The sequence below is a fragment of the Cherax quadricarinatus genome, chromosome 32, assembly GCF_038502225.1.
Source record: "Cherax quadricarinatus isolate ZL_2023a chromosome 32, ASM3850222v1, whole genome shotgun sequence".
Taxonomy (NCBI): Eukaryota; Metazoa; Arthropoda; class Malacostraca; order Decapoda; family Parastacidae; genus Cherax; species Cherax quadricarinatus.
Window position 1 is genome coordinate 31,066,807 of NC_091323.1, and position 16,684 is coordinate 31,083,490.

The 16,684-nt window shown below is 40.7% G+C and overlaps 1 protein-coding gene across 1 annotated transcript in view; it reads right to left on the reverse strand.

Moving 5' to 3' along the window:
* LOC128690243 (EF-hand calcium-binding domain-containing protein 7) overlaps positions 1-5,296 on the reverse strand; it is a 13,633-nt gene extending 8,337 nt beyond the window's left edge. Inside the window, exon 1 of the mRNA XM_053778830.2 lies at positions 3,077-5,296. Within this exon, the coding sequence (XP_053634805.1) occupies positions 3,077-4,714 (1,638 nt within the window). The 5' untranslated portion in view covers positions 4,715-5,296. The remainder of the gene's footprint in view (positions 1-3,076) is intronic.
* Positions 5,297-16,684: the final 11,388 nt, after the last annotated feature.

Consider the following 16,684-nt stretch of genomic DNA (forward strand, 5'->3'; position numbering starts at 1 on the left):
TATCACTGCTTTAAATCAAAAGAAAATTTTAAACGCTAAATGCTTTAAAAAAAAAAAAAGTCTCATCCGAAGCTTTACTACAAAACAATATTACACATGTAGATTATGTAATTAGAGAGGTTTTTAGTAATTACTGTATAATACTGTGCACACACTAAAAAACATAATACATATATATATTTGTATACAGTATATTATATATTTATAAATGTATGTGATGTGACTATTGTAAAGAAATGATGTAAGGGTTCTTAAGGAGAGTACACATGTAGTAGGAGGCCCAGCCTGCGGTCTGATGTCCTGACTGCCAGAGGGTACGTGACTGATTAGCTACGCCCTCGTTCAACCCAGCTTTATGGCAGGGGCAGCATCATAGCAAAGTCTAAACTATACTGACATAGCAGTACAGTGGACCCCCGCATAACGATTACCTCCGAATGCGACCAATTATATAAGTGTATTTATGTAAGTGCGTTTGTACGTGTATGTTTGGGGGTCTGAAATGGACTAATCTACTTCACAATATTCCTTACGGGAATAAATTCGGTCAGTACTGGCACCTGAACATACTTATGGAGTGAAAAAATATCGTTAACCGGGGGTCCACTGTATTTGAAAAGTCTGTGGCATCATTGCTAGCACATCTGAAATATGCTGACAGAAAATGATGATTAAAGAAATCAGAAGACTATGTGGCAGCATAACTGGAATGTATAATTTAGGGAGTAATGTGGGTTGAAATGGTTTGGCCATTTAGAAAGGATGGAACAAAGACAGGCTGTAGAAACCGAGGTGGGTGGAAGAAAGTGTAGACGACATTCCTGGAAGGGTTAGAAGGAGAGTATGAATACACAAATAACCCACACATACTTATGCAACATGTGGGAATCTTTATTGAAGAAACGTTTTGCCACACAGTGGCTTTATCAGTCCAGTACAAAGCAGGAAGGTATAAGGAGAGGAGGAGTTTGAGGTAATCAGTCCCTCAGCTTGGAATCGATGTGGACTGAACACATTGATTCCTCTCCTTATACCTTCCTGCTTTGTATTGGACTGATGAAGCCACTGTGTGGCAAAACGTTTCTTCAATAAAGATTCCCATATGTTGCATAAGTGTCTCAATTCTTCAACTTGTCAGTTTTCAAAACTGACATAGGAGAAAGGAGCTTACAATGTCTGCAGGTCTATATATACTGCCTTTTTCTCTTCTTTCTGTTAGTGTGACTTCGTAAATGGCTCAAGTCGGACTGAAACGTTGTCGTAAGCTCCTCTTTCCTATGTGTGGGTTATTCATGTAGTGTTCCAGTCATGGTATTGTGCCTTTTTGTTGTTTAAGAGAATATGAAGTTGGTGTCAGTGTACACAGGCAGTCCCCTGTGCTGTTCAGCTTAACTTGATATGTAGTTGAAAACTTTTCAGACTTTTTTTTTTTTTAAGCATCTAACAAACATTTGTGAGCATGTTAAAGCAGACTGGAGAGAAGCTTATTTTGAAATATGATATACTACTGGGTGTAAGCAAGGTAACATTTACTGAAGGATTCAATACACAAAAAAAACAGACTGGAGTTCTGAAAGTGAGAATAAATAAAATAACTACAGTAAATAATTACGTAGATAAATAAACACAAGTACCACCCGATTTATGACCTGCTCAACATACAACCACTCATACTTAAGACCGTATGTCTGGCAGCACATACAGTAGTAAAATATTTAGTAAAAAGTAACGTACGTTTGGCAGCATATACATTAGTAAAATATTTAATAAAAAGTAACATATGATACTATGTAGGTACTTTATATAGCAAAGGTTTGACATTATGCCCCACCCAGTATGTCGGCAATTTTCAAAGGTTCGACTCGAGTCCATTTTGACTTATGACCAATTGGTTGGAACCAAGCTCGGTCATAAGTTGGATGATACTTGTAAATCACAGAAAGCCACACACAGACCCACACACACATACAAGGTAAGGCACTTGGAGCCAGGATAAAGTGAATCTAGTAGTGACCAGCAAAGAGGTACCTGGGGCCAAGAGCTGTGACTCAACCCCTGCAACCACATATAGGTGAGCAAGTGTGTGTGTGTGTGTGTGTGTGTGTGTGTGTGTGTGTGTGTGCATGCATATATATATACATATATATATATATGCATACATGTTGTAGATATACATGCTACAAATTACACCACATACAAGTAAAAAATAATGATTAAAACTGGGAATTTCTACAATTATGATGATAGACAAACAGAGAAAATAATTAGTCAAGTCACAGTACAAGTCTACAAGAGATGCACAATACAGTTTTCACCCAAGTCCTTTGACAGGTTTCTTACTACCAGTCATGGAAGTATGTGCCAAATTTCAAAACCAAGTATAAGTACAAGCAGAATCAAGCCTATTAGATTCCTTTTACTAAAGTATCTTAATAAATACAGAAGTTACATTTTCTCTAGCAAATTTTACTTGTACACTATATATGAGTCAAGCAAGCAGTGAATAATGCAGTCTCTTAAAGGCTTTAGTTTTTAAATTAACTTTTGCAAGTTGTAATAAAGAATGACTAAGCACCCTATTTTTTGTATAGTGGAAGATATAGCCATTAGCCTAGCATCTCAAAATGTTTTTTTTTTTATCTACATATATTGTGTACATTTGGGATACTGCAACAAAAGCTTTTATTTTTGCCAAAAACAAATTTATAAGCAATGAGCTCAGAAGCTGTTGTAACAACAGATTAGGCTTTCAACTACAGATGTACTACTTTCATTGTAGGCAATTTATATAATCACTATCAGAGTTTGGTTTAATTTTTTTTTTTTTTTTTTTTTTTTGGGGGGGGGGGGGGCGGACAAATAGTGATGTGGGACAGGATAAAAAAAAAAAAAAAAAAGCCAGAAATCCAACAATAAAAGGACAACTATGCTTATTTATAGCCCCCCAATAGTAAAAATGTTTTTACAGTATACATATTTAAATAATAAATATATGTAGTATATAAAATCTTCCTACAATCCAAGTAGCCAATCATGTACTTGTTAACAACTATTTAACTAAATATTCAACACAAACCACATTCCAATCTTCTCCAAGTCTCAATGGTAGCAGCTGGTGGGCAATGATTGCAGATTTTCCTGCTACTTCAACTGTCCAATCCATACTGGGTCTGTTGGTAACCACATTGGCACTTTTGCTGCAATCCACACGAACACTAACTTTGCTGTGTGCCTTGTTCTGAATCACAATACTTGCTCGATGCTCCCCAATGTACTCATATTTTATAAGATCTATCATATTCTTTATCTTGATGGGCTGAGCATTTTCCATTATTGATCGTACAACAGCCTTGTCCAAAAGAAGTCCACCACTTTTAAGCCCTGACACCTGCAGAACTGGGTGGCATACTTGACTGTGGACACTTATTGTAAATGGAGCTGCCTGATCCTGCCTCCCCAGTCGATTGTATCCCATTGCTTCCAATGACACCCAAAGGTCTTCAGAGTCTCCTCCATTATCCTCAGCTTCAAGCTGGTGTAGTGCTAAAAAACCACTAAGGGTTAACTCACCATCTTCTACATCAAAGTTATTTTGCACCACAGTCCACTCATCATCCTGAACTTCCTCCCCAGAGGTCTTCCAATTGTATAGATTAAACTCCTGTCGGTTCAGACGACCATTACTGTCCAGATCCACTTGGTCAAACATTTCTTCCAAAACTAAACGAAATTCTGAAGTCAGCTGCACCATACCTTGGTTTTCTACAAGATCTATATATCCTTTTGGCTCCTGTGCCCTCTCACGAAGACGACATCCACTTGTGTAGGGAATGACAACATATCGGCCTTCTTTCAGAGTATCTCGCCAGAAATGGGAGCCATCACTATCTTTTTGGTCCGTGAAACCTATATAGTTCCGCATTCCCTCAGGTGATTCACGGAAAATATATGCTAGTGTGTCTACAGGTCCTCTGCCAGGTTCTTGCTTCATGTAACTCTTAGGCCGAACTTTGACAACAGTTGGGCCCATGCATGACACTTCCATAAAATATTGGTGAGCGAGTACACTCTGCTTGTCGAGATAAAAACATCCTTTCAGACTTGCTTCATTCCACCCATCCAAATTTAAAGAGGACTGAGATGACAAACTATGGGATAAGTTGCCTTCTACCTTTGAGCATTTCTCTCGTTTTTTTCTTGTAAATGTTTTGGAATTGATCCGCTGGAAGGCTGAACGTTCTTCAAGTTTTTGCAAACTCAGCTGCTTCATTTCATTAATGGTATGATGGATCACTTTACACAATTTACTGCAGTCAACAACTCCTTCTGTAACTATATTAGCTTCTTGAAGTATATAGTCAAGGTCAGCATCACTCAGATCTCTAGCATGATCACCAGAAGTCAATGTATTCTTAAATTCTTCTTCACTGACTTTTCCATCAGCATTCCCAAACACCTTCATGAACAGCATTTCCATATCATCGATTACAATTTCTGGTAGTTGTTCAGCTAAGCTGCAAAAGTTTTCATATGTTATGCTCTCCGTTTGGCCTTCTTGCCAGCACTTGGCCAAAAATGATGGTGTGGGGTTATGTCCGGCATATTGCAGGGCTCGCTTGATGTCTTCATAACTAGTGAGGTCCTCAGCCACACTGTGCTTCACACACAAGTATGCTGCGTGAAGCTCCTTCTGTCTACTTTCCTGCACCTCCATCACTGATATATTCTAAAGGTGTAGTGTGCACACACCTAGCAAAGGTTAAAAATTCAGTATTCGTATTTTCGACTGCTAAAGTTAGAATGATATTGAATATTTGTCAAATAGATTACTGAAGTTAAAATTTCTAAACTTTCCCACTGGTTTATTTGTTATATGTTTGAATATAACCCACATTTCCTTATTAAAATTAGTCACAAAACTGGATATTTTCCCACTAATATTTCTGCCAACACACGCACAGTCAGGAAGGCTCCACCTGACATGGTATTATAGTGTCCCAGAGTGTAAAACAAGGAGAGACGTCTTAAATCATCTTCTCAAGTGTTGACACAAGAACAGCTGATCAACCTGGCAAGTGTCACACAAAACATGTCCTCCCACCATCAGTGTCTCTAATTCCAGGCTATTTGTTGTCTCTCTCTCAATTAAAGAAGAATATCAGGTAGATGAACATACCGATGAGACACAGGACGACTATGATATTCCAGATAAGGTAGAAATCGAGGGAAATCGGTGGGCGTTGTGGCGATCGTCCAACTTCTCTCATTTTTTCACCTCAGCTGCCGCCTCCTCCGTTTACCTTTGACTCTGACTTAATACCATGATAATTGATTTTTAGCGTTTACCACTTAATATTTATTCATTTTACCTTGCATTAAGTTAAGTGACACAATGTGTAATATATTTTTATATATTTTTTTGATTATTAATGATTTAGATACAGTAAAATCAACCGAAATGTAGGTTGAGGTTTAGGATGCATGTTGCGGCTAGCACAAGAGCGTCATTATGGCGTCATTACCTGTCTGGCCGGTACGTCACCAGTCCTGGCTAACTCTGGACTACCACTCTGCAACCTCAATTTTCTATACTACTGGCACTATTACGTATATATACGTCTTTCCTGGACACCTTAATTGTTACTATATTACCCCAGAATTCTCTAATCTCACTGACAAACAACCCCAATGGAAATAAGTCACTGACTTATTTGGGTTATCCCAGGTTCTCTACATATATGTTGCTATGTATGATAATCTATGTAACTGTATTTGTGTATACCTGAATAAACTTACTAGTTTACTTACAAACATCCCTGGAGTTGGCCACAAGTATAATAACACTACGTCAGTATCCATTATAACTTATCCCTTAACATGTGACCGTCGGCTACATAATACAACTGATGACCTAGCCAGGGCACATAATCTCAATGGAGGAATATTATATTCACGGGGAGAACTAATCTCATACGAGCAACAAGTGAAGAGGTGGGGCCAGGAGCTGTGAATCGACCCCTGCAAGCACAACTGGGTGAGCACATAGTGCCTGGGAACGGGTGGTAATAAAACAGAATAATCTAAAAATATCGGTGCTCTGACCCCTCAAGGAAGGTTTCTTTATGCTGTTGAGGCTCTTGATCTAGGGAATTGGATCTGTGCTTTAGTTCCCTAAATTGAGTCTGAATACCTTCCTCCTCCCCCCTAAAGGCGCTGTATAATCCTACGGATTTAGCGCTCCCACATGATTATAATGGTGCTTTGAGACATTACGCATTATTTTCCTTCATAAAAAGTAGGTATGTTATCTATACTCTGGCACAAATTGTGAGTTATATTAAATTCAGGTCTTGGTTTGAGTTGATTAATGATTTAGTCCTTAAAATATTAAATACCAGGTTGGTTTATGTGGAAATGGTAAGATACTTAACGTAAAGAAACCTAAAGTAGCCTACAGTAGGTTACTTTAGTAACCTAAGAGGCAACTAAGTTCCTCCGTCTTCTAATAACATGTTTATGTTTCCACTATAATCTACCTTGTCCATAATTACTATCGTATTTGCATTGTCTGTTTCGTAATGTGAAGTTCAGGATCTTTCCTTAATTTATGGCACAACTTAACAAATCTTTGAGGACAATTGTGCTCTGCTCAGACCTCTATATCACAATTGTCCTCAAAGATTTGTTAAGTTATACCATGAATTAAGGAAAGATTCCTGGACTTCACCTTACGAAACAGACAAAGCAAATGTGATAGTAATTATGGACAAGGTAGATAATAGTGGAAAAATAAACATGTTATTAGAAGACGGAGGAACTTCGTACCGCTTAGGTATTATTATTATAATCAAAAGGGAAGCACTAAACCCATAGGATTATACAGTGCTTGGGGAAGGGACGGAAGGTATTCAGGCTTAATTCAGGGAACTGGAGCACAGATCCAGTTCCCTAGATCAAGAGCCCCTCACCAGCATCAAGGAACCTTCCTTGAGGGGTCCGCTTAGGTAGCTTTACCTTACTCCGCGAGCGGTAGATATGGAATTAGCTCGTCTTTGTTTGCATTCTGAAACATTTTTGTTTACGCTGCTGCTGTGTTACATGGCTAAATTAAATATTAGTTTTATGATTGGTTTGCTTTCTTTAGAACGTACAGTTGTATTAACTATAAAACTATATTTATGTTATAATTGTATCAAAACTGACCACCTGCTGCTATACTGAGGGTATGGAAAATTTTCTAGGAGTGATTACTTGTACGTACCTCAACATTACATGCATACGAGTAATCTCCTTGGGAGACAACAACGATATTGTTTACCGTAGTCACCCCGTGTAGACATGTGAGAAAACTTAACCACCCCTGGTCACGGCAAGTGGTTCCTTCGACCTCACAATCTTATCCATATCTATCCGAGACCAGTATGGATTGGATAGCACCCACAAGTACGGTGCTACTAATTAATTGTGGACTGTATAGATTATATTAGTTTAACTGAATGAAGGGGGTGGGGTAGGTTACACATGGATATATCCATCAAGGAAAACACTTGTACATAATCTCACCACTTACCAGATATTCTCTGGTGGTCACTTGATGTAGCTGGATCACCCATAACCTATCCAATTACAACATACCTAACTGGCCAGTATCAGTCTGCTATAACTAGAAGGGTTACTTAACTGTGGGTGATTGATACTCCTTATTCCCTCCATTCACCATCTCATTTCGATGTCCTGCTACACCGACACGGTTCTTATTCCAGCAGGACGAGGTATCCGTCGGTTTGTCCCGGTTTAGAAGTCGTGATTCCATAAAGCTTCACTATCCATCGAACTTAAGCTAAAAGAATCCTTTAGGAGTCAGGAATCGCGGGAAGAACTAAAAGCCATAAATGAAATCGAAAGAAACCCAAAGTATTTCTTCTCCTATGCCAAATCAAAATCGAGAACAACGTCCAGTATTGGGCCCCTACTTAAACAAGATGGGTCCTACACAGATGACAGCAAGGAAATGAGTGAGCTACTCAAGTCCCAATATGACTCAGTTTTTAGCAAGCCGCTAACCAGACTGAGAGTCGAAGATCAAAATGAATTTTTTATGAGAGAGCCACAAAATTTGATTAACACAAGCCTATCTGATGTTATCCTGACGCCAAATGACTTCGAACAGGCGATAAATGACATGCCCATGCACTCTGCCCCAGGGCCAGACTCATGGAACTCTGTGTTCATCAAGAACTGCAAGAAGCCCCTATCACGAGCCTTTTCCATCCTATGGAGAGGGAGCATGGACACGGGGGTCGTCCCACAGTTACTAAAAACAACAGACATAGCCCCACTCCACAAAGGGGGCAGTAAAGCAACAGCAAAGAACTACAGACCAATAGCACTAACATCCCATATCATAAAAATCTTTGAAAGGGTCCTAAGAAGCAAGATCACCACCCATCTAGAAACCCATCAGTTACACAACCCAGGGCAACATGGGTTTAGAACAGGTCGCTCCTGTCTGTCTCAACTATTGGATCACTACGACAAGGTCCTAGATGCACTAGAAGACAAAAAGAATGCAGATGTAATATATACAGACTTTGCAAAAGCCTTCGACAAGTGTGACCATGGCGTAATTGCGCACAAAATGCGTGCTAAAGGAATAACAGGAAAAGTCGGTCGATGGATCTATAATTTCCTCACTAACAGAACACAGAGAGTAGTCGTCAACAGAGTAAAGTCCAAGGCAGCTACGGTGAAAAGCTCTGTTCCACAAGGCACAGTACTCGCTCCCATCTTGTTCCTCATCCTCATATACGACATAGACAAGGATGTCAGCCACAGCACCGTGTCTTCCTTTGCAGATGACACCCGAATCTGCATGACAGTGTCTTCCATTGCAGACACTGCAAGGCTCCAGGCGGACATCAACCAAATCTTTCAGTGGGCTGCAGAAAACAATATTAAGTTCAACGATGAGAAATTTCAATTACTCAGATATGGTAAACATGAGGAAATTAAATCTTCATCAGAGTACAAAACAAATTCTGGCCACAAAATAGAGAGAAACACCAACGTCAAAGACCTGGGAGTGATTATGTTGGAGGATCTCACCTTCAAGGACCATAACATTGTATCAATCGCATCTGCTAGAAAAATGACAGGATGGATAATGAGAACCTTCAAAACTAGGGAGGCCAAGCCCATGATGACACTCTTCAGGTCACTTGTTCTATCTAGGCTGGAATATTGCTGCATACTAACAGCACCTTTCAAGGCAGGTGAAATTGCCGACCTAGAAAATGTACAGAGAACTTTCACGGCGCGCATAACGGAGATAAAACACCTCAATTACTGGGAGTGCTTGAGGTTCCTAAACCTGTATTCCCTGGAATGCAGGAGGGAGAGATACATGATTATATACACCTGGAAAATCCTAGAGGGACTAGTACCGAACTTGCACACGAAAATCACTCACTATGAAAGCAAAAGACTTGGCAGACGATGCACCATCCCCCCAATGAAAAGCAGGGGTGTCACTAGCACGTTAAGAGACCGTACAATAAGTGTCAGGGGCCCGAGACTTCAACTACCTCCCAGCACACATAAGGGGGATTACCAACAGACCCCTGGCAGTCTTCAAGCTGGCACTGGACAAGCACCTAAAGTCAGTTCCTGATCAGCCGGGCTGTGGCTCGTACGTTGGTTTGCGTGCAGCCAGCAGCAACAGCCTGGTTGATCAGGCTCTGATCCACCAGGAGGCCTGGTCACAGACCGGGCCGCGGGGGCGTTGACCCCCGGAACTCTCTCCAGGTAAACTCCAGGTACGAGAATCACGCGTTCACTCGGAGCAGGGCGATCTATTTCACATCCCGCATTCTCTTAACTCAATGTTATTATCACTGATTACATTACCATTCACAAGACGATTTAACGTCTCATAATTATTATACACATTAGAGTTCACTCCATTAAGATCTGAGACCGATGAGTGAGGATTAACACACGGGTATTTCCCCTGGACACACACCATGGCCGCGCACCAGTCACACCCGGTCGAGCCATTATTCACTAATTTCACCACCTTTTTACGGTGGTCCCGTAAATCACGTTCCCTCACTCTTCACCAGGAACAGTTACGACACTTCCTATTATGAAGTGAGGCCCATATTAATCCTTAGGCCGCCGTGAACGCCATTTTCCTGGTTCCATGCTTTCCCAGCCTCCTCACTACATTCAAAACACTCCCGCCTCCCTGTGCCCCAGTTCGACCTATACCCCCGCACATCCGCGCATGCGCAAAGGGAACTCTTGGTTCTATCCTATTGTCAAATACATTTTTGCCTCATATCGACACATTAAACACCTATTAGGCACTATAGCTTCGGAAAATCAAAAAATTTTCCACAGAGGGACTGATTACCTTATATGCTTCTTCAGTCTTCTATTTTTGTCCCTGTTTGTAGTAATAAAGCCACTGGTGATGAAAGTTTATAACTTTTATATAATAAAGACACCCATATGTATAAGTAAATATGTATAAATAAATTTATTTAGGTACAGGTACACATAAATACACTTATCATACATAGTTTAACACGGATACTTTAGGATAACCAGATAAAGTCAGAGAGTGACTTATTTCCATTGGGGTCCTTGTGCTTCCATTCCTTTTATGTTTTTATTCTCGTCCAGATTTGAGTAACATTGTGACAGAACTCCAGGGAGGCAGGTCTCAGTAAGGCCTACACTTTGGTGGTCCTTACTAACCCAGTCATCTACAATAGCATCACGTCATGGTGATACAACAAGAATTGCGACTCCAGACTACGGCTACACAACCACACCAGCACCAAGAGTCTTGGAAAATGACGCCCCTAAATCGCTTTTACAAACTCCAAAATGTTAATCCACTTTTGTGCCAGTCTTGGTGGTGTGTGGACGTCTTGCTTTCACCTGGTATCTGCAACAAATTTCTCCCTTTCTTTCTGGGACGCCTGTCATCTTATTCTGCCCATTGGGCACTTTACAGAAGGAACACCATTCATCAGCTTTATTTTTCCGCTCTGCGGATATTTCTTTAACGGTTTTGGTGGAAAGCCAGTTCCTGAACTAGGGTTTTTTTTATGTTGTGCCGCCTAAGCGGCTAGTTTGTCGTGCACCCCAATGCTCACCCAGTGAGCGGTAGCGCAAAACACAGGTTTACATTATTATAATCAAGGGAGAAGCGCTAAACCCGGAGGATTATACAGCGCCTGGGGGGGGGGATGTGGAAGGCATTCAGGCTTAATTCGAGGAACTGGAGCACAGATCCAATTCCCTAAATCAAGAGCCCCTCACCAACATCAAGGAACCTTCCTTGAGGGGACACAGGTTTACAGAGGTTACACTCTTGTCAGACTACACTGGGCATTGTTACATCACCAGCAAGAAATATCGGTCATTGCATATTTTACAATTACTTCATGTAGTTGATGTACACAATACGGTATGGAATACAATCGCATAAATATATATGGAGAATATATCATAGCCAAATTTAAATCAAGACCTGCAAAAACCCCTCACAGTTATAAACATCTACAGAGTACCACAGTCAAACATTTACCAATTTAGTGAAAAACTAGGAAACATGATTACTGATGCAAACATGAATAAAGACCACCTACTACTAACAGGAGATTTCAACATAAACATACTACACGACCAGGACCCACAAGTAACCGAATTCCCAAACACAATGAGTAACTGCCTGTTGCTACCAGCAATATCTAAACCTACAAGAATCATCGAGACAAGCATCTCCTTAATAGACCACATCTGGACAAACACCATATCCCTTTAAAATCAGGCATAATCACAGACAACACTACAGACCACTACCCAACCTTTCTCATAACTAATCTGGGCAAACTGCCACAATACATTACTAAAGTAACTTTCAGACTACATAACGAGACAGCAGATAACAACTTCATAGCAGCTATGAATAATATTGATTGGCAAAATGAGATCGAAACATATACAGATATGAATGAATGTATAAATAATTTTCTAAAAAGAAAGCCCAAAGCCTCTATAACAAACATTGCCCCCCCAAAACTAAACAGAGACTGAATAATCCCTGGCTAACACCAAGCATCCTCAAATCCATTAGCACAAAGCACAAATATGAAAAACAGTATAGAATGGTTCAAATAACTAGAGAACAATCTAAACGTTACTCGTCAGCACTTACCAGCCTGATAAGAAGATCTAAAAAATTGTATTATGAAAATAGATTACATAACATCAAAGGTGATATGAAAAAAAACCTGGAAAACTCTATCTGAAATTCTTGGAATTAAAAAGTTATCCAAAAACAAAACAATCAAACTAACAAAATCAGATGAACCCCTACTCACACCCAGGGCTGGATTAAGAAGTCTCCGGGCCCTAGGCTATTCTGATTGGCGGGGCCCCTTTGAGTTACGGGTAAGCGAAGCGACCCCTTCCAGCTTGTTGGTGGGGGGGGGGGGGGTCGGTGTGAGCCTGTTTTAAGGTCTAATTAAATACATTCTGGCTATTTAGATTAAATTTAATAGGGAAAGTACATCAAGATAACCAATACCATTTACCAACAGCCGTTATAACTATCTTGTTAAATCATGCATTTTAAAGAGAATAAACTCAAGACAGCATAGTATTACTAGATTAGGCTATTAAAGTAGTGACATCATGTACCTATTATATTCAGTATAACCACTACAGCACTATTATTCCCTTTATAAATTACTGACCATTATTGTTATCATTGCATCATGCATAAGACTATCAAATCATATAAACTCAAGAAAGTAAAGAATTGTTTATTTCACAGGCACTTCTTAAATAAACTTTTTTCTGGATTTCATATTGGCAAAATCATCAATTATATTCTGAAAATCAATATTTCTTGTTAGATCAGACTCAGTGGTTAACAAGGCTAGGTTACACAATTTGTCTTGGCTCATTGTTGAACGGAGCTGGTTTTTCACTCTTTTCAAAACAGAAAATGAACGTTCTCCTTCACAGTTAGTAGCTGGAAGTGTTAGGTAAAGGCGATACACTATGTCAACATTAGGGAAGGTTTCTGAGATACCTGCATTTCTTAAATGTTTCAAAGCAGCTGAGGGCGCACATTTTTCAGGTGGAGCTTTAATCTGATTCATATACCCAGAAAAATTAACTATTTCTTCAACAAATGTGTCCTGAACATCTGCTGAAAGGTGTTGTTGCAACTTTAATGCAGCTTCTCTCAATTCTGCATCTGGCATAGAAGTAATTTTAAACAGAAATCCAAACTTGTCATTGAGATTCTGGTAGATTTCTTTTCACCAATTCTGTAAGCAGTGAATCCAGAATGACGAAGTACGTAGCTGTCTTACATTTCTGCCTTGGTAGCAACACAATTTCATTGTCTGGCTCTTCAAAATTGCGTTTCCTCTTCCTTGACCGCTGATGATCAGCCCGGTAACTGTAGTCTTTCACCAGCAGTTTAGCTTTCTCTTCAAACATTTCAAAAGCTTCATCATTGCGAAGTGAGCTTACAAATTCCACTAAGCCTGCATAGAGGTTAGCACAAGTAGCCATTTCAATTTCAATTTTCTGAAGTGTCTTGTTCGTGGCATTTAACCGTTCCAGTATACAGTCCGAAAGCACACAGTAAGGCCAATTCAAAATCTTTCAATTTTGATGCTAAGCTGGCTGCTTCGCTTCTTGTAGTTGCTGTCTGGTCTTCATCCTCTGCTATTTGGATCAAAGCAGAACGTATTTCAGCAAAGCTGTCTTTCAAAGCATGTGTTGCATCATGCTTCGCTGACCACCTTGTTGTTGATAATGATTTGATGACATCTCTTGACTTGAGTATACTCCACCGATGCGTTGAAGCAGAGAAAAAATTAAAGAGTGCTTGCAAAAGTCCAAAAAATGAAACTGCAGCGACACAACACTCCGCAGCACATGACCCAACAAGATTAAGAAATGTGCTGAGCAGGGCACATATTCAGCAAGTTAGTTAGTTTAATATGTTTATTATGCACCCCATACCCATCCTGTGGGCGGTAGTCAAAAGATTACAGAGGTACATAGTGGGTCCAGGGACTGGGCCTCAAAGTTTTGATAGCTGAGCAAGTTACAGAGGTAATGAATTCACAATTTACAAAGGTAATGAACTCACAATTTACAAAGGTAATGAACTCCAGGTAGGTCTAGTCACAATCATGATAAGTTACAAAGGTATTTACAGATTACAGACGTACATATTGGGTCCAGGGACTGGGCCCCAAAGTTTTGATGGCTGAACTAGGTACAAAGGTAATGAACTCACAAGTTACAAAGGTAATGAATACTGTAAGAATGGTTACTTACGTTTATACATGGCTACAATCATGAACAAATTATAGTGTAATGAGCAATTCACACGTCCACACCCGGTCACAACTGTAATGAGTTATTGGTGCAAATATTGATTGAGTCACACACACACACACACACACACACACACACACACACACACACACACACACACACACACACACACACACACACACACACACACACACACACACACAAACACACACACACACACACACACACACACACACACACACACACACACACACACACACACACACACACACACACATATACAAATTCATACACACACACACACATAAACACACACACACACACACACACACACACACACACACACACACATACACACACACACACATACATACACACACACACACACATACACACACACACACACACACACACATACAAATTCATACACACACACACACATAAACACACACACACACACACACACACACACACACACACACACACACACACACACACACACATACACAAACTCATACACACACACGCACACACACTCATACACACACACACACACACACACAGGAGCTTGGACTCGACCCCTGCCTCCACTACTTCAGTTTCTAGGCTATTCCACGGCTTGACTACTCTATGACTGAAGAAATACTTCCTAACATCCCTTTGATTCATCTGAGTCTTCAACTTCCAATTGTGACCTCTTGTGTCTGTGTCCCATCTCTGGAACATCCTGTCTTTGTCCACCTTGTCTATTCCGCGCAGTATTTTATATGTCGTTATCATGTCTCCCCTGACCCTCCTGGCCTCCAGTGTCGTCAGGCCGATTTCCCTCAACCTTTCTTCGTAGGACAATCCCCGTAGCTCTGGGACTAGTCTTGTTGCAAACCTTTGCACTTTCTCTAATTTCTTGACATGCTTGACTAGGTGTGGATTCCAAACTGGTGCTGCATACTCCAGTATGGGCCTGACGTAAATGGTATACAGAGTCTTGAACGACTCCTTACTGAGGTATCGGAACGCTATCCGTAGGTTTGCCAGGCGCCCGTATGCTGCAGCAGTTATCTGACTGATGTGCGCCTCAGGAGATATGCTCGGTGTTATACTCACCCCCAGATCTTTTGTGTGTGTGTGTGTGTGTGTGTGTGTGTGTGTGTGTGTGTATACTCACCTAATTGTGGTTGCAGGGGTCGAGACTCAGCTCCTGGCCCCGCCTCTTCACTGATCGCTACTGGATCCTCTCTCTCTCTGCTTCCTGAGCTTTGTCATACCTCTTCTTAAAACTATGTATGGTTCCTGCCTCCACTACTTCACTTGCTAGGCTATTCCACTTGCTGACAACTCTATGACTGAAGAAATACTTCCTAACGTCCCTGTGACTCGTCTGAGTCTTCAGCTTCCAGTTGTGACCCCTTGTCCCTGTGTCCCCTCTCTGGAACATCCTATCTCTGTCCACCTTGTCTATTCCCGGCAGTATCTTGTATGTCGCTATCATGTCTCCCCTGACCCTTCTGTCCTCCAGTGTCGTCAGTCCGATTTCCCTTAACCTTTCCTCGTACGACATTCCCTTGAGCTCTGGGACTAGCCTTGTTGCAAACCTTTGTACTTTCTCTAACTTCTTGACGTGCTTGACCAGGTGTGGGTTCCAGACTGGTGCTGCATACTCCAGTGTGTGTGTGTTTGTGTGTGTGTGTGTTTGTGTGTGTGTGTGTGTGTGTGTTTGTGTGTGTGTGTGTTTGTGTGTGTGTGTTTGTGTGTGTGTGTGTTTGTGTGTGTGTGTGTGTGTGTGTGTGTGTGTGTGTGTGTGTGTGTGTGTGTTTGTGTGTGTGTGTGTGTGTGTGTGTGTGTGTGTGTGTGTGTGTGTGTGTGTGTGTGTGTGTGTGTGTGTGTGTGTGTGTGTGTGTGTGTGTGTGTGTGTGTTTGTGTGTGTGTGTGCACTCACCATATTCAGCAAGTGGGTTGATTTGCTTGATACGGGCTTGCAATCCATTATATTTACCCATGTGACTTGCATTGTCGTAGCTCTGTCCACGGCAATCCATAATAGAGAGATCATGTTCAAGCAGAGTATCCAGTACTACATTCATCATTGTTTCTCCATCATGGCCTGAAAGAGGAATGAATTTTATTAAGCGCTCTACAGGCTTACCACTGGAGTCGACAAAGCGAACAATGAATGTCAATTGATCTGTATGTGAAATATCTGGTGTTGAATCTACACTTATTGCAAAGTATTTTGCAGTTTTCACAGCTGCTATGATGTTATTGAGGAGGACCTTCTTAGTCATCAGTTCAATAAATTCATTGCATA